This window comes from Perca fluviatilis, chromosome 12 (genome assembly GCF_010015445.1).
Source record: "Perca fluviatilis chromosome 12, GENO_Pfluv_1.0, whole genome shotgun sequence".
NCBI classification, from domain to species: Eukaryota; Metazoa; Chordata; class Actinopteri; order Perciformes; family Percidae; genus Perca; species Perca fluviatilis.
In genome coordinates, this window is record NC_053123.1 from 2,490,004 (window position 1) to 2,509,863 (window position 19,860).

A 19,860-nucleotide genomic window follows, 5' to 3' on the forward strand; every position below is an offset into this window, starting at 1 on the left:
ATTCCTATGTAGGCCTAGTATGGAACACAGCTCACTGAAGGAGGTCACACCAGAAAGGAAATGGTACTGTATAACGTGAGAGACTAACCATAGACTGTACATAAAGAGATGGAAACAGTGGAGTTTGGGGCTATGATGTGAATACATGTGTATGCTGCTCCCTTACAATGCTGAATGTTAGATGCTGTTCATCAGAATTGCCTGAGTAGTTGTAATCTTAATTTTGCACACCACTGATGGTTAATTATTGAACAATTCTTGCCTCTGTCTTGCAAACAACAGACAACTGAAGCTGCGCTCACTGCGCTCCCTCCCTCCCTCTCTCCCTGTATTCTATAGTACTTCTACTAGGTCACGTGATTTCCTATCAAGAACCCTGTTGTCAGACGCTGCCTTCACATACCGCCGGACAAATATAAATCACCTCTATAGGCAACGTGAAGGGGCGTAGATACTAGATCGGATCCGATAGACGTATCGACGTCAAAGGACGTGCCTCGTATTCCTACGTCGACCATTCTAGCAGATCCGATTTAGAATATACCACGGCCCCAAAAGCCGCAAAATACAACTGTGATTGTTTTCATAACATAAACATAAATTTGAAGGTGCAGTCATGTCACCACCTGTCTGCTGCAGAATGCATGCCGATTACTATGTTTTCTATTTATTTGTAATTGTGTAAAATACTTTAACAATGGCCTATTTTGTTGTGTGTGTTTTTATGTTGTAAATGATCGCTGTTAAATTTGTAGATGACACATTATCTACATTCTACCTTAGTAACAAAACACATTCCTGATGTACATCGTCATTCTTACATACAGAGAAAGTTGCTCTATTCCTGAAAATTAAAGCAACGTTATAGCAGAAAACGTGTTTACTGTTGGTTTTTGTCGTTATTTTTTAAGTATCCAGTCAGTGTGCCAAAGGCCACATCGCCGAGCTAAACTGTGGTTCCTTAAAGGCAACAGGAGCAGCTGTAACGTGCGTCCGGTGTTTTTGTGTGTGGTTGTCTGTGTGAGGTTGTCTGAAATTGGTGGATAAACATGGAAATGCTTTTCAGTACAGGTAGCTGTAATTTTAAACTTACCATTGAATGTCACGAACAGTTTTATTCTAAAAGATTCAGCATGCTAGTTAGTTTAGCTACATGCTGACAAAGTTAATGCTAGTCCGTTAGCTAGCTAGCGCTAGATTCATTTCCACCGGCGAGTGGGCGTCTTGAGAAAAAGACGAATAGCGTTTCTGGGCAGAGGAACGTTAGCTAGCTAGATAAACCTTACCGTAATCAGTTTTTGGGAGTTCAGGGGGATTTCGACGTGTTTTGTAATGAAAAGTAACGTTAACGTTATACTGGGTGTTTTTAAGCTAACACAGGCAAAAGGAAAGTCTTTTGCAACTCATTCGTGGTTACAATATGAAAGTAAAAGGGTAACGTTAACGTTATTACAGTAAGTTGGCGTAATGTTGAAATTTAAGGCTATGCTTAGCTAGTAGAAATCGTGACTAGGATTGTTTTAGAGAATAACAGTCAGACACAGTGCCAGTGAACAGTAATTCACTAAAGTGTATTACCCACTTAACATTAAGGTTACATTAATTTCGCAGGCGCTTTTCTTTTTATTTAACCACTTGATATGACATGTGATGATGTGACTACAAAGGTCGCAGTAATAACGTCAGTTCCTGATTTGTTATTACGTACTGTAGTGTTAATAAGGAAAGGGAAAGCAGCATGTGAGTCCAGAGATGAGGTGTGGTGGCGACTTGCTTGAGGGGCTGATAGCAGTGGAGCAGGGATGGTTTGCCTGTCATGACTGCTCTCCTCTGGATGCTCGCATGGCTGCCTCAGGTCCTAACAGGTGAGTACCCCGTCAGGTGATGTTATGCCTCAGTCTCATCATAACCCTGAAAGACACCTCGTCCGCACACAATGTTGTCGTTTTAAACAAATTAGTGTGTGACATGAGGTGTGTGCTATGAGGTCCGGTTTAAAGGAGACATATCATGCTCATTTTCAGGTTCATACTTGTACTGTGGGTTTCTACTAGAACATGTTTACAGTAATATTACTTAGTATTCCAACAGCAAGAAGGCCAGTCCGCCGTCTGTCTTGCGGCTTATTCCCCAAAGCTCTCGCCAACCACTAAAAGCCCGTCCGAGATTCAGGCTACCCTTGCCCTCTCTCCCTTTCTCTTCTTAGCTTCCTCCGTCATCGTCCTCTTCGCCTCTGCCATAATGTCCGTAACGCCTGCTGAACCCGGTTCCGTGCCCACCCTTGCCCTGCTCTCTGGTTCTTGCACTACACCGGCATTGCTTCCTGCCAGCATCCCCACTGGCTCTTCAAAATAGTCTCAGAATAAAAACTTTTGGTGGAACATTTACACCCCGCAGAAGATAACGCCACATACAAAGGAAGTTAACTGTTCACATGATCTCGCATTGCCAGACCTTCCTCCACAGCGCTGCGGAGGAGGGACCGGAGTCTAAAATGTCAACCCAAAGAAACCCCCAAGGTAACGGATATCCCAGCCTACATGAGTGAAATCCGGCGGAATCTCCATCGGCAACGGCGCAATCCCGGAAGTGGAACGTCGTGGATAAAGACTACTGTACAGCCAATCAGTGTATCACCATGTGTACTTTGTCCACAGCAATCCTATCATCCTATTCTTTGTAAATATTTACAACCCAAAAGAACCAAGCAGGCCTGCCTTGTTGCACTCTCCAAAGTTTTTTTTCAGCGTGTAGCTTAGTAGTTTCCAGACTGCGACCAAATGGTCACATTTTGCGATCATCAAAAAGTATTTTTCACAACTATCAACATGGCATCATGACTTTGCGTAAACATACACGCCACTTTCCTAAAGCCAAATGGCGTGTTGTACACATTTTGAGCTTTCTACATGGCGTCTTATCGCGAGAACGTGCCGTACTATTGTGAGAACGTCACACGTGTGTAAAAAAATTAATAAAAAAGCTTGGGTTTAGGAAAACAACAATGGGAATGGCTTTATTAACACAAAAAAACGACAAAACATGACGGTGACCAACGTCACACGCTTGGGTTTAGGAAAGAAACATAAAAAAAAAAATTAACAAACATTGATAAACGCCACATGCGGGACGCAATCCCGGCTCTCCTGGGTGAAAGTCATGTGTTTTACCCCCAACCAACCTCCTTCTGCGGACTTGCGTCCTTTCATACTGCTCGCTACGGCGAAAATTCACACCTAATGTAGGTCAATGGAGGCCGAACGGCGTTGATAAACACGCTAAAAAGCGATTATGCGTCTTGATAACACGCTAAAATGGCATACGAATTGGCGTGTCATACATTCACCACTTCATGACATCAGTCTGCAACTATTTTCGCATGTGCGACCTGCAAATTTGCTGACTTTTTTAATTACTATTTCATGTTGAAAAAAAGGAGGAGAGAGCGAGTCTGCCAGAGTTGGCCAATGTGTGTGAGAGGGGGAGGCTCTGTGAGTGATTGGTTCACCGCGTGGGTAATGTCATCTACACTTGTGTGTCCCGTTTTTGTAGCCTCACACTCATAGACAGCACGTGCTGTTGCACAGTGCTGCTGTTACCATGTTTCTGTGAAAATCAGGATAGTGCAGTCCAAAATATATCTACGAGTGCCGAAGATACATTTGGAGGGGGAAATGCTGCGTAGTAATGGCCGATAAGGAGTTAGCCTTAGCCTAACGTTAGCCCCTCCTCTCTTCCCCTCACCGTTTCCGTCTCCACCCGGATTGCCTACACTTCCGGTCGGCGGAGCTGTGTTGATAGACCTCAGCAGTGTTGTATTTGTTCTGGTCACAAAATCGGCCACGTTTTTACTCAGTGTTGTCTCGATCTCAGACACCACAACTCCAGGATATCACCTAATTGCTTATGCATTCACGGATTTATTTGCATTTTTACAGCAATGCTAGTAGGTAGGGGTGTGCATTGGCACTGCCCTCACAATTCGATTCGATTACGATTCACCAGGTAACGATTCGATTCAATTCGATTCTACGATGCATTGCGATGCATTGTAATGCATCAACATTCTACTGCACACAAGGCAAATTTTTCATCAGTCATGAGCAGGTCTCAACATTAAAAAAAAATCCCTACTGGCCCCCAGTTAATGATAACTAGAGAGGCTACTTAACTAGAAAATATCTCAGATTAGGGGGCAATTCACTGAGGAGTGATGGTTAAAGACTTGATTACTGAAACGTAATCCGTGTCCTGATTGGTGGAAAATGCTTACAGAAAGAAAGGCCTGTTGTCAGGGAAACATCTCACTGTCAAGAGTCTGAAGTGAAAAGTTGTGGAAAACAGCAGCTGTGATGATGAATGGACTGAGAAGCAGGCTAGCATTCCTCCTGTATGCCTCACTTGAAATAAGACAATGTTGTTGCTAAATAATACAACCGGCATCATCATCAAGAATAAAGAACGCGGCGTCATTCACGTGCAGCCACATGTATTTGTTTTGGTCTTTAAATACCTCCATAGGTTTACCGCTCCAGCGGAGAGGATGGTTAGACAGCAGCTACGTTTACAAGAGTTTGTCCAAAGTTCAAGATTGGTTGCGAATTAAGATAAACACTTAGACTACAAACTACATCTTTCATTTTAGCTTGTTTGTAAAGTCGCTATTTGCAGAGCAGAGCTGTGTTTGCACAGCGCGGTGGACGAGAGTGGACAGCCAGACAGAGCAGACTAAAATATCGCTTTCTGCCTGTACAACAGGTAGGTGGGTATTGATAAGTATTGACTCTGTAATCATTGAGGGTTTATTGTAGGCTACTTACAGTAGGCTAACGAGTGTAGCGTTAGTTCATCTGCGCCATCGTCGGTAAATAATCCCCGGTAACGTTTCCAGCTACATGTGCTGCGTGAAACGCACACACCTCAGCCCTGCTGTGTGTGTGCGCGCAGCGCGAGAATCGCTGTTCAGAATCCAAAATGCAACGCTTGTATCCAAATTAATTGGTTATAAATTACCTGAGGTGAAAATGTGAAATGTTAACATTCACATGCTTCGTGCCGCTCTGTATGACGTGTGCTGATGCAGCAGACAGAGCCACAGTGACAGAAACTTCACAACTTTATTGTCCACTCAAGGCCAGAAAATAAACAGTGACATAATCGATTATGGCACTTTGCCGCATCGATGCTGAATCGTGCATGCCCCGCATTGCAATGCATTGCCGAATCGATTATTGTTGACACCACTACTAGTAGGCTCGTTGGAGACGAGCCAGGTCTGCGCGGAATCGATCACCGGCGATCGCCGCCCAATGCATGCTGGTTAGATTTGTGTCTGACTTGATCCCGACTTGCTCTGACGTCATGCACACGTGGGCAACGATAACCTCACGAGATCAAGGCGGCCGCAGGTTTGAGACGCAGGCAGCACAATTGCTTTTCACCAACCGCAAGACCCAGGCGAACCCAGGGGCATGCTGGGAAATGCTTGGCTCAGCTGATCTGACAGCTGATTGGTTCAGAATCGACTCAACATGATGACGTTAAATATTAACTTTTTATTGAAGGATTTTAACTGCTATTTGTCTGATTTAAAGGCTTATTGTGTACAGAACACATGTTGTGTGGCTGATAGTTACATTTAGAAGTCAGAGAGACTGAATCTGTTTAGATTATGGATCATCTACAGTGTAAATCATCAACAGATCACATGTAGAGCATTTTAACAGCTACTCTGTCATAATAAAAACAACTGGAGACAAGCTGATATATGGGTCTGATAACATTTTATTAAATCGGAATCGGACCTAAAAACCTAAAAACAACAGACAAAGCCAGAAATCTTGGTGTAGTCATGGACTCAGACCTAAATTTTAACAGCCACATTAACATAATTAAAAAATCAGCATATTATCACCTTAAAAATATATCAAGGGTTAGAGGACTTATGTCTCAGCAAGATCTGGAAAAACTTGTCCATGCTTTTATCTTCAGTAGACTTGACTACTGTAACGGTGTCTTTACAGGTCTCCCTAAAAAATCAATCAGACAGCTGCAGCTGATTCAGAACGCTGCTGCTCGAGTCCTCACTAAAACCAGGAAAGAGGATCACATCACTCCAGTACTGAAGTCTTTACACTGGCTTCCAGTGCCTCAAAGAATTGATTTCAAAATACTTTTACTGGTTTATAAATCACTAAACGGTTTAGGGCCAAAATACATTTCTGATCTGCTACTACACTATGACCCACCCAGACCTCTCAGGTCGTCTGGGACAGGTCTACTTGTTGTCCCCAGAGTCAGAACTAAACAGGGGGAAGCAGCGTTCAGTTTTTATGCTCCACATATCTGGAACAAACTCCCAGAAACCTGCAGGTCCGCTGCAACTCTCAGTTCTTTTAAATCTAAACTAAAGACCTATCTTTTTGATGTTGCTTTTCCTTAAATAATCTATTTTATTAACTTTAATTTCTTATACTGCACTGTAACTTTTATTCTTATACTGCACTATCAATTTTATTCTTGTTTTAATTTGTTTATTAATGTTTTAAAATTGTTTAAAATTGTTTTCTAACTGCTCTTTAATGTTTTATGTAAAGCACTTTGAATTGCCCTTTTGCTCCCCCCCCCCCCCCCCCCCCCCCCCCCCCCCCTCCCTTTTCCCCCCCTTTTCTTCCCCTCCCCCCCCCCCCCTTCTAAACTTACCACAATGGGCGTTGGGAGTTAGAAACTCTCCTTTCCATGGACGTTTGAACACCTTAGATATGATTGCTATTTCGGTGTAAACAAGAAAAGAGAGGAGTGAGGGATAGCCTGTGTGAGGCAGTAATACAGTACGTTAACAGCAATAATACTTTGTTTACATTTCTGATACACATCTGTGCATTTGTAAAGTACTTGTCAATTAAAGTGAGACTGTGAACTATAATAAACAGCACATTGTAGCTTCTGTTTCTGTTTATTTATCCCCAAAGCATTTATCCGTAAAACAATAAAAATGGGTGAATGCGAAAAATTGCATTGCAGGTAGGGCTGCTCGATTATGGAAAAAAATATAATCACGATTATTTTGGTCAATATTGAAATCACGATAATTTAACACGATTACTCGTTGACTTCTGGAAAGATGTTGCAGTTATTGAACTTAAAAAACAGTAACAAAAACACAACTGTGAAATTTGCCTTGATATTTTTCCTATTTAAACTTTATTTTTTCATTCCGAACAAAAGAGAAAATAAGAGTTTACTTGCAAAACGTAATGAGCTAAATAATTGTTTTTCTGGATTATTCTGTTTTTGTGATCATTGGGAGCCGAAATCATAATCACGATTACATTTCGATTAATTGCACAGCCCTAGTTGCAGGTCAATTTCAGGTGTGCGGCCCTACATTTGCTGCCTGTGCCTCTACAGTTTTAAGGCTACAGGGCTCCTAGTAAAAAAAATAAGTTAGTCTGGAGCCCTGACTCATGAATAATCATAACCTGTACGTACACACCGCCGCTGACTTGAGCTGCAAAAGAAGCTCTGGCCCACCCTGTCAAGGACGCTTGTCAAAACGTACGGGGAAGCTTTGGCCGCTCTGACGTGGCAGGACAGTCGCATCAAGCAAGGAAGACGTGCATACGTACTTAAATAATAAAAACATCACGCACGTACTTCACCAATTCACCGGAGACACCAACTATCCCAGCTATTTTATCCCATGCCTCGTTTTTTTTTTTTTTTTTTTTTTAAAAACTGGTCCCTACACGCAAACAAAGTCATATCATAAATGATAGGGAACCCAGCAACAGCTTTTCCTCCATTTTCTCAGAACTAATGTTTTGGTAGGAACAAAAGTTTACATTGTATGTTTCTCTGGAATCGGACAGCGCGAAGGACGTCTATATTTTCCGATTGGTTGGTGGTCGTGTGCCGCTGAAAGGCATCATAGCTCATTACCATAAAGTTGACCAAACTTCAACTTTCTGCTTGACGCTCTGGTCGCTCAACACGCCCAAAACGCGACGCCGACGGATTTGCCGCTTCTTTCAGCAGCGAGAAGCTTCCACTGAAACTGAATGACTTCCTGTAACTTTTGAAGCTCAAGTCGTCATCGGCGGTGTGTACCTACAGTTATGCTTCATAACTTTAATCATAACACATTATCAATCCTTTTTATAATGACTTATAAGGTCAAGTATCATAATACTCTTGCTGGTCACTTTGTGTCTATAATGCATTATAAACACATGCATAATGAGTTCATAATCTGCTTATAGCGATGTATAATTATAGTTATAAGCACTTGTGAGTAATCATAATGCTTTATAACAAGAATCCTAACACATTATAAACCATTTTATAATGACTTATAAGGTCAAGTATCATAATACTTTATAATTGCTCATCACTTACTGACTACCATATTCTTATTAGGATTATAGTGTATTTTAAATCTTATAATTTTAATATGTTATCATTTTGTAATGCATTATAATCACTGCTATGAGGGATTATAATGTGATTACAAGTTGCTCTAAGTGGTATTTTTAAATCTATGCAAGAAGAACAAATCTCTGGATTACACAGTGTGGTTTAGCAAATATAGAAGAGAGATTTACAATGACGGTTAATAAGTCCAATAATTGAGGTGATTGACTGAGGTGCATATGAAAATGGAAATTTACTGTATGTATATATCCATTGAATGTCCTGTTTGTTTGTATTCCAGCTATGAGTGAAGTCCCCCAGCCTGTCAATGTGACTCTGTCCTCAAAACATTTCATTCATGTGCTGAAATGGGCGCCTGGACCCAGGACACCCACAGGAGTCCACTACCATGTCAGCGTTCGCACAATGTGGTGGGTTTCACCTGTAGTTGTGTGTTTGTACTTGTGTATACACTGCATACTGACAGTGTCCTGGCACGGAGAAGTACTACGTTGTAGTATTAAGTCTTTCTATCCATCTAGTGCTCCGAGCAGGTTAGAACAAATGTTTAATGGCTGAACCATCATGTCGTGCAAACGGTAAAAAGTGGATCGGAAATCGGCCAAATGTCACAGATCCACATGCAATAGTGTTTTCTGTTCTCCGTTTATTTACAGCGTGTAAAGCTACTGCTGATTCTTCACCAGTTCCAACTTGCGCTATTATAATAAATTAATTTGAATGTAAAGGCCTTCACAATGAAACTGCAGGTGTTAATAGATAGCATTACCGAAAGCTTACTCAAAACCAAACTTTAAAAACAAGCCTTGTTCTTTTGACCCTCTAAAGTCTGCTTCTTTCCCTCTTCTCCGGTCCTGAAGGGGGACTTCTTTGGTGCCAGTGGCTGGCTGCGAGCATGTCCAGCACCCACTGGTTTGCAACCTGACAGAGGCCTTCTCTGACCCAAATGAGTCCTACTTTACCCAGGTTAAAGCAGTGCTGGACGCACAGGTCTCAGAACCAGTCATCCAACCAGAATATAAGCCAATCAGAGACAGTAAGTGGCACTTTATTGAAACTACAATATTTTAATTAAAAGGGACACATATCAGAGATAGCGTCTCTTTTTTCTCTCCATTTGAGCTTCTGTTTCTTGTCAATTGTAGCAGAAAAGCTTCTTCAGTTCATTTCCATTTGGGGTTTTCTTTTCGTGTCTCTTCCTTAGTTGTGGCTAGGGATCGACCGATACTGTTTTTTCAAGGCCGATACTGATTTTTAGTAGTTAATGAAACCGATAACACATATTTTGAACGGATATGCATGTACGGTGAAAATGAAAGTCAAAAAGTGGAAACAAACATTTAAGTCAAAATTAAGATTTGGGAATGTTACAATCTCCAACACAAAACTTTGTTTTAATGCTTTAAGCAGTTATTTAATGAATTAGAAACTTTCAACATAATCCCCAGTAATAGATTACCATTAAATCAGACTCAGTGGAGAGTGAAACCGAAGCAGAGGGACAGACACAGAGCTGTAGCCGAGCCAAAGTAGAACACTTTTTAATTAATTAACTTTATCAGTTATCAGGCAAATAAAACGCTGCTACAGATAATCTACAAACTGCTGATAATGGGCCAGGGCCCATAATCTGTCTATCTCTAGCTGTGGCTTTCCTAAACCAATGCAAGGTACTTCAGCTTTCTGGAGGGCTCCTAGGAAGCTTTGTGCTGGGGAGAAACCTGTGTGATCCGATCCGATTTTAAAAATATTAAATATCTGCCGATTACGAGTCCCAAGCAGATACTTGTATTTGCCAAGATAATAGAGCTGCACACCGTTTTTTTGTTAAGTAAACAAAGTAACTAATTTATTTAACTTAGTGCAGCTTGCATTTTTATAAAACTCACATATAAAATCAACTGCTCCTAAGAATGGAGTAGAATTTACTGACAGAAATGGTCGGAGTAAGGTGATCGGGATGCCTGCCAATCCCCGATCAGTTATAAAATGTCCATATCGGCTCCGATCCGATCGGGACCTCCCCAATGGAGACCCTCTCCACCTCCACTCCATTTACACACAGACCATCATGGAGTGTGTTTTGTTTTGTTTTTTTGGTGCTTTTTATGATTTCTTTAGGGTTTTCTTGTGTTGAGGAAGAGGTTGTTGATTAGTGTCTGGACCTCCTCTCTGTAGGCCGTTTGCAGGGAGATCTTCGTGTCGCTGCTTCTTTGGCGCCGCCATCTGCATGATATAAACCAGCAAAAAAGCACTGCTTTTATTTAAAAAAAAAATGCATCTTTGCAGAGTATGGAACTCTGTAGAGACAGTCAATTCATTGTTATCCTAATGGTCATTAAGATAACAGTTTACAGCTCTGGATTTTAAATGTATTGCAATTTATAGTAATTAAAATGTTATCCTTAACCTGCTTTACTCCCTGAACTTATTTACTTACTGGTTCTCTGTTGAAAGTGTTTTGCTTGAAGTTATGAGAGACTTCTGTTGAAGATTATTTTGCATCAAATGACTTTGAATAAACCGGTTTGGTTTTTGGTTACTGTTCAGTACCTGCCTTCATGAGCAGAGGAATTTGCACTTCAATAATTCTAATTTAATGCAGCATTTTTATAGTGGTTATCTTTCCTCAATTTGGATGAACTATTGGTAACCCATCGTGTGATGGAAATTTGTGTTTTTGTAACTAAATGATCTTATTTGTCCCTGTGTCTGTGTCCTCCAGCTGACATGGATCTGCCGCTGCTGACCGTGACGCCCTGTGGACCAAACTTGTGTGTGGAACTTCAGCCTCCCATGGAGCACCTTAGGGGGATCTATGATTCTCTGCGGTACAGACTCAGGATACAGGATACAGGATACTCAGGCAGCAGTACAGACAAAGCTCAGGTGCTGTACATATACTCACATACAGAGTCATGAGAGTTTTAGGGCGCTTTCACTCCTATAGTTCGGTGGACTCAGTGCGATTCGGGGGGTGAAGTTGCAACATTGAGTACATTTACATGCACACCAATATTCCACTATTATTCCGAATATGACAATATTCTGAATTTGATACAGGTCACGTAAACAGCATATTCTGGTTGGATATTCCAAATAAGGCCTTTTTCTGAATATAGCATTTTCTGATTTAGACGTGGGATATTCCAGTATTGTTTGGGTTTTAGAGGCATTCTTTGGATATGTATACTGCACATTCGGAATGTGTCAAGGAGGCTGTGGTCGCACGGTCCAACAAGTCCGCCACCGCTGTAAAACTTTGAAAAAATTGTATTTCGCACTGCTGCATGTAAACAGGAATATTAGTGGAATATTCACTTTCATTAGTCATGTAAACAGCTTAGTCGAAATACCGTCTTTTTCGGAATTAGGGCAAAAACTGGAATATCGTGTGCATGTAAACATAGTAATTGTTGCATTTTTCATTTGGTTGGGTTTGCTTTCACACTGCACTTTGTCAAACGCACCAAACACACTGTACACACACGTCACACGATCGAGACGGTCGCTTGTTTATGGGACAGAATATCTGAGTGAAACTCGCCAACACTTCCTGCTCTCAGAAATAAAGGAGCAACACCCCATTTATAACGTCTCAGGTTTTCTGGTTCTGCTTTAGTGTTTCTAATATTTAAGAAGAAGGTGAACAATAAGCAGCTGACAGACAGACAGCGAGAGAAGGAGAGAGACGAAGATGTCACACAGACGACCAGCGATGTGTGCTCAGAACAGCTTATGGATCTGAAAGTATCATCTCTTAAATCTTAAGTCCATAAATTGTGTGCAAGGTTGAAATCACAGGCTTCCTCTTCTGTATTTGGATCTGATCGCGTTCTCACCTAAAGTAAACCAGCTCTAGTTCACTTAAGGCTGATTTATGCTTCTGCGTTGACTCAGCGGTGTCCCCCGCAGACCCCTCTGTGTCACCGTGAACCCCCCTCCGAGCCCTCCGCCGTAGCTCGATGTGCACCTGCAAAGATTTGTAACTTTGCGTCGAGGCGACGCAGACCGCAAGGACTGTGATTGGTCCACTCGTCCTGCGTGTTGATAGTGGGTGTTTCAAGCAGCCTACTGTGGGGAGTAGCAACATGCTAGTTGACTGACATCAGCTTTGCAAATAAACTCAGACATATTTAGTTTACAATGACGGTGTTATCTGTTTGTAAAGTGTCTATATGTCAGTAAAGTTTTGAAATTAGCACTTTGCCTGCAAGCAGTACTTTGTGGGCAGCTGTGGTAAAGTTTACTTGCTAACATAACATAAACTGGCTGGCAGACACCTCGCTAATAAACTTCGACTTAATTTCTGGTTACAGTAACTATAGGTCAATGGATTTTACTGTGTCTATTTCTTGATACTCTTTACAAAATCTAAGCAAGAAAAGGCCAAACAAATAAGATTAATATTTTTGCATGGCAGTCTATGGGGTTTGCCATTCTGAGTACCGTTTCGATGGTGACCGACACAGAAACAGGCGACACCCCCTAGCGGTATGGCGGTGAAATGCACCGCGATGCAAAGCAACCCCAACGTAGAACTCCAAAAGGGTCACGACGGCGTATTAGCGACGGCGTAGCTACGGCGTGGAGTTGACACAGAAGCATAAAGCAGCCTTTAGAAGTGAACCGAGACCCCCGATTTCTTTAAACCACGCAGTGACTGTGGCTCTGCTAAATGGTCTCAGGAAGGAACTTGTTCTGGTGGAACATTTGCACCCCGAAAAAGAAAACACCACATTAAATATTAAATGAAGTTAACTGTTGACACAATACAGTAACCTGAGCTATTTAAATTAGCTGATACATGGTTAAACCTAATTTCCTCTCGCCGTGTGTACTTCGTCCACAGGAATCCCACCAATGGGTAAACTTTACTATTATTTCCCGAAAGAACCAAGCAGGCCTGCCTTGTTGCACGAGCCAAATTTTCTTTAAAACTTGCCATTTTCAGCGGGTAGCTTGCTAGCTCCAAGTTTGTTGTTGTTCCCTGAAGTGCAACACACAGAAAGCGGAAGATGAGGGATTTCCAGGATAATTGCCTGACCTCCCCAGCTGATGTCCCCAGCAGCTAACGCTAGCGAACACTGAACAAGACATTTTAGGGCGACCAAAATGTCCCAATTAACTTTGATGAAGGGAAAACCCACAGTAAGAGGGTCAACGTTTAAGATGAAAACACTGACAACACAGAAAAACAAGTTCCGGTCTATTTTAATGTTCACAGTGCAGTGGTTAGCATTGCTGAGCCTCTGTTCTGAATGCTTTATCATCTATTTTTAAATAAATGGGACCATCATTTACAAAATAAACATCATGGTGTAATAAGGAAGACTTTGGGTTAGATTTGTTCCAATGTTGCCAAAAATAATTATTGTACCTTGTGTCACTCTGTGTGGGGCCAGTTAAATTTTTTCTTGATTGCTTTGATGCAGCAGTCAACTCCAACTCCACATTTTTCAAAACAATTAACACACAGGCCGGAACAGTGGCACTGATGGTCAAAATGACACATTTTGTTTGCAAAAGGCTCTAACCGTGCCAAAACATTTAAAATAAGCAAACAACACAACTTGCAAACAAGTGTATGAGCTCTTCCAATCAACCATTACACAGTGGACATAAAATACTAAATACAGCATTCCGTGTGAATCAGTGCACCATTGCTTGTCATTGTAGCCTATTACTGTATGTAGCTTTTATGCTAGTGACATTTGTTGTCAAATTTACCTTTTTGCAAAGAATTGTATCCAGAATCAGAAATGCTTTAATGCAAATTTTATTGATTCCATTGATTGTTATTTTCAAACGGTGGCTGAAAACTGAAGTACTGTAAATCTTACACAAAATACATGTAAACCAAAATTAAATCTATTATAGTAAAAGAAATTAAGAAAATAAAATATATAACAGTAAAGTAAACATTACTGTAGAGTATAAGAAATAGCCACTAATATTTAGTCTCTTCTGTCTTGACGATGGGGCCACATGGCCTCATCCACATCACATTCGATATCCTCTCTTGCAATGCACAGAGGGAAAAATCTTCTTGCATGCCTTAGCCAACCTTGACATTTCTCTGCACCCATTTCTTGGGAAGCAGCATTCATTGCATTCAGCAAGGGCATCTGCTCATAGGGACGCTGATCATAATTTTTCTACCTCCAAGCACTGAAGAACTCCGCTATGGGATTAAAAAATGGGCTATATGCTGGAAGAACTGCATCATCATCCGAGGGCGTACTGCAAACCACTCATTGACAAGGCGAGAGTGGTGGAATGCCACATTGTCCCAGATAATGACGAAGAGTGGCATGCCAGGCCTCAACAGCCCTCTCTCCTCAGGTGGGATCAGCCTGTCATGAAGTGCATCCAGGAATGTTATGAGGCGCTCGGTGTTGTATGGGCCAATAGTGGGGATATGGCATAGGACGCCATCATTGGAGATGGCAGCACACATGGTTATGTTGGCACCCCTCTGTCCTGGAACTGTGACAGTGGTCCTGTACCCAATGAGGTTCCTTCCACATCGCCTCACTTTACAGAGACTGAAGCCGGCTTCATCAACATAAATGAAGACATGATGTGCCCCCTCAGCTTCAAGCTCCATTATTCTCGAAGTAAAAAAAGGCAAAATTACAACGAAAAGTGACTCCAGTTAACTCTAACTGCATGATATGACAAGGCATTACAGTATACTGTAGTAATGTTTCCTTAGCTCCACATATTGGCATCTGGCCTCCTTCACAATGCCAGAGTTCCTTTGAAATGGAACTGTATAGAGCTGCTTCATGGCCATATGGTTCCTTCTTAGGATGCGGTCAATGGTGGTCACACTCACGTTGTTGATGTTCCTAAACATGCCCTGATCTGCAATCACTGCTGCCCTGATTTCACGCAGCCTTATGGCATTGTTTGCCACAACCATGTTCACAACGGCTGCTCAGCACTAAAAAGTCTCCCTCAACCACCAGAGAATGTAGCCTTTGAATTCTATAAAGAATACATGTAATGGGAATGAGGGAACAATTACATAAAGTATATCACTGAAGATATTTTTGTATATACAGTACAGCAACATTACCTGTTTTCCTGTCGAAAAATTCTGACAATGGATGCGACAGTGTTTCTGTTCAGAACAGGTTGGACTCTTTGTCCAGCTTCTATAAGTGAAAAGCCGTGATTGATAACATGATCAATAACAGTTGCCCGAATTTCATCAGAAACCTGAACCCTTCCAACTATACCTCCACCTCACACTTGGACTCCTCTTCCTCAGACCCCTCTACCCCTCTCACTCTCACTCTCACTCTCACTCTCATCTGCCTTTGACCTCTCCCATCCATGTTGGCAAAGAACAACACAGACGCTGCACCTTTAAGGCCTGCAGACTGATTGCTAATTGAAGATTTGTGTGAAGGAGTGTCAAACAGGTGCTTCAGTGATTTCATACTGATGTAGGTAGTTTCTAATAGTTAGGAACAGATGGTTTCTGTTTGGTTACCTTAGCTAAAACAATGGAGTTTGGACTGCTTGAATGACGTCCGTGTTAACTGTTCTGCAAAAGGGTGGGAAAAATGTGTCAATCCAATGAGAAATGGTTAACACATTTGCAAGAGGTGTCTTCTGCTCTGCTGAGACAGTGATGATGAAAACCAAGTGGATCCCAGTTTCTTTAAGAAGGTCAAAGCAATCAAGAAAAACTGTAAAGCCATTATTAGTTTTTTTTGTATCCTTTAAGCGGCATTTGTACATAAAATTCCTCAACACAGCATGAATGGTGGTAACATTACTTGTCACAAACATATGACTTATATGTCTTATAACATTAAATGCCACCTGAAGCTTTTTCATTTTTGCCTACAATAGCTGCACCACAAGTGGGATGTATAGAGTGGAGTACAGTAGGCTCTAAAAAGGGCTGTTTTAACTGTGCGCATATGAAATTTGCGTGCCAGCAAATTGGCTTGTGCATACAGCTTTGCAACACTGGCGCTGCACATCATCATCATCATCATCATCATCATCATCATCATGTCATCATCACATAAATGATTCCTGATGATGTGACCCAAATATCTCACTTTGTTTAACACATTCAGTGCTTGGTCTGCCATAAAGAAGAAATTAAAATCTTTCCTCTGACCCTCCTTCAGTAATGTAATCATGGTAACAGTCTATTTAGAGTTAAATTTAATGTCATACTGCACACCATACTGTGGGCACCATACTGTAGGCCAGCACTATACTGAGTTATCAGCATACATGAGATAGTTAATAAGACCATACATCCAGTTTTGCACACTTTTAACTTTAAGAAAGATCCTCCGTATACTAATTGAAGAGAAGAGGTGACAGTATTCCCCCTTGTCTCATCCCCATTAGTCACTAAGAAGGGTACAGGTATACTTTTACCCCATCTAACCTGCAAGGTTTGATGCATATACCAAAAGTGCAAAATCCTTATCAGATATCGGGGGCCCCTCGCTCAATTAAGTCAACAATTTCCTTGATTTATACGGTCAAAGGCTTTTGACACATCCAGACAATACATAAATATTGTAGTGTTATGTCTTCTATACTCAATAACAACCAAATTTGAAACCAAATACATTTTCAGTGGTTATGAAGTATTCTTGAAGCCTGTCTGACCAGATTGGTTCTAATACTTTGCAAAGTGCCAGGGCAATTGGTCTTGCTGGTTATTTTTACCGGTTTGGTCTTTGACTACAGGCACTAATAGGATCGATGAAATAGCTAGCACACTAATGATGTTCTGCTGTCGTTTGGTCAAGGCCACATGCTTTGTTAGCTGCCCATTTCTCAGTGGCATAGCACACTCCATCAGGTCTAATTACCACACCATCGTGGTTGGAAAGATCACCAACAATAACTCGTCACTTTTAGCACAATTATCCCCATAATGTTTTCTCCACAGTTCAGCAATATTTTCAGACCCAGTAGTGCCATCAATAATAGGTGGCAAGGGCATCTAAAGGCCGGGACACATCAGGCCGATTATCGGCTGTGGGACAGTCTGGCGAGGTCAGTGACTCAAATCTGTTCGGTGTGTCCCGTGCCGTCGTCCGTCTGGGGGGCTGTCGGCGTTCATTTTGGCCGACCCGACATGTTCGGTCGGCGGCAGGGAAGTCGGGACTCACCCGGAAATGACGAGCGGAATGAGGTGACTAGAGTCTCTCAAAATCTGACCAAAATCTTTTAAACTGACCTTTGTTGATCTGAAATGAAGACAGATTCAGCAACTGCATGGCCTATTTCTTGCTTAAAATGTTTTCAGAAACACGTTTCAGTGAACTATTTTAGTACAATATGAGATCGTATTCTGAACGACCGCCATGACAGTCTGGCTTTCAATTTCCGGAGAAAACAAACCCATGTGACGCGTTCGTCCAATCAGCTGCCGGTTTTCATTTCTTGGGCAACAATACAGATTAGTGCCGCCTGCTGTTATAGATATGTATTACGTCTCGTCTCCTCTCGTCTTTTTGGTCTGTTCTGTGGCAGTTTTTTGGACCTCGGGGACGCGACTGATCATATCGAGGGGGTTTTCTGTCAACGGTCAGCCATCGGCTATATGTGTCCCGGCCATTAGTGTTATTGATAACCTTAACGTCTTACTTACTTAACTTAGAATCTGACTTCTTTTTGGAACCAGGGGAGTCGCCCCCATGCTGGAAGTTAGAATGCAGGTTTAAGGCACTAACGTATTCAATTTAACTTTTTTCAGGCCCAGAAGTTGCCCCTTGACCTTACCACAGCATTAGCTTCCTATGGTTTAATCTATGGTGGTAATGCTGTGTTTGTTATGTTGTTTTTTCTCTTGTACTAATCTGACATCTGTCTGTGTTCTCTCTGTGTGCAGTTTAATTACACCAGGTCTCTGAGACGAGTGCCTTTGGAGGGTCTGGTATCTGGCAGAGAGTACTGTGTCTCAGTCTGCTTCTCAGACGATTTTGCGCCTAGGAAATCCAGCTACAGCCAACCTGTGTGTGCTTCCACCCCTGGCCTCTTCACTGCAGGCACAGGTCACTGTGTTTGTGTGCATGTTTCTTCTGCTGTTATGTTTTTCAAATGCTACATCATCTTAAAGGCCTTGCACAGCCACACCGGTGTTTTCAGTTCCCCTGGCTTATTAGCCATATTATTTACTCACTTACGTGACTATTAATTAGCCATATGGGCCACTGGTAGAGAGAAAAAAAGAGACTGGTTTGCCTTAGCAACCAGCTGAGTTTACAAGCATTTGCTTAAGAGATAGACAGCTAGACAACAGTTAGACTACAAATCAGACAACAAAAAAGTTTTAGCATGTTTGTAGCAGTTTGCTATTTGTGCTGTGTAACACAGCGGCAGTGAATGAGAGCACACTGACATATCTGTTTTCTACATGTTTATGCCTGAACAAGTGTAGCCAGAGTAGTGCCTTGTTACTCACAAAGGTTTTATTGCAATTATAAGCTTTAAAGTTCCACTTTACTTTTCAATGCGACTTTTGTGATCAGATGGGCAGATTAGATATCAGCTGTGTTTGCTTAAGTGTGTCCTGTCTGGTTGGATAGTGAGCGGCAGCGGCGTCTCTAGGATTTGAGGACATCGGGGGCTTAGCCCGGACCTCTGTTGAATTGTTCTTTTCTTTACTTATGGGCTCTGAAAAAGGAGCAGAAAAGATCTGTCATCTGTAGCTGCTGTAATTCTGTTAAAATGCCCACCAATCACTGCCACATGGTCCCCTTAATAAGAACCAATGAAATGCCTCCTTTTTACTCCACCATATTATATTATATATTATTATTGACAGCTTTAGTTACTTTGCAGATTTAAATTATTTATTAACTAATAAATGATGATGTATTATAGGTTAAGCTACCCAGCAATATATGAAATCATTTACCAGCTACAACATGAAAGTGATAACACATTAATGCATCAATAATTATACAATAATATGATATATATTATTCTGAAATGGGAATCTGAATGCAGGACCTTCCACTATAGCTGCTACTTCATCCCCCCTGTATGTTAACATTAGTTTAATGGAATATTAAGGGCCAGATGTGAAAAAAGAATTATGCGTATTTTTACCTGGTAATAGTAAAATAAATGATTTGTTTACTGTTGTAGTTTGTTTTGGCGCAAAATCAACTCTTCCTACTGGAACTTGTGTCACTCAGTGCTGACATGGGGTACTTTCCATAAGATCATCTCTCAATGCAAATCAAACCAGCTATTAGGCTAACTGAAATAAAACCATGGCAATCTCTAGGTATGGTGAAGGGTATGTGATGATGGGGGGGGCTCTTTTAATTCCAAAATCCTTCCAAATCCTGGATCCATGAAATAACTGGCCTTTAAAAATAAACATCTGCCTGCCTCTATGGGAATTTAACATAGGGGTGTGTATAC

At 41.5% G+C, this 19,860-nt stretch overlaps 1 protein-coding gene across 2 annotated transcripts in view; it reads left to right on the forward strand.

Moving 5' to 3' along the window:
- The first annotated feature begins 955 nt into the window (after positions 1-955).
- The window catches only part of LOC120569640, a 28,470-nt gene continuing 9,565 nt past the window's right edge, over positions 956-19,860 (forward strand). Inside the window, exons 1-6 of one of the 2 annotated variants that reach the window (XM_039817603.1) lie at positions 956-1,071; positions 1,714-1,865; positions 8,714-8,843; positions 9,294-9,469; positions 11,159-11,322; positions 18,317-18,479. In XM_039817603.1, the coding sequence (XP_039673537.1) occupies positions 1,817-1,865; positions 8,714-8,843; positions 9,294-9,469; positions 11,159-11,322; positions 18,317-18,479 (682 nt within the window). In that variant the 5' untranslated portion in view covers positions 956-1,071; positions 1,714-1,816. The other variant, XM_039817604.1, reaches the window with a different exon arrangement.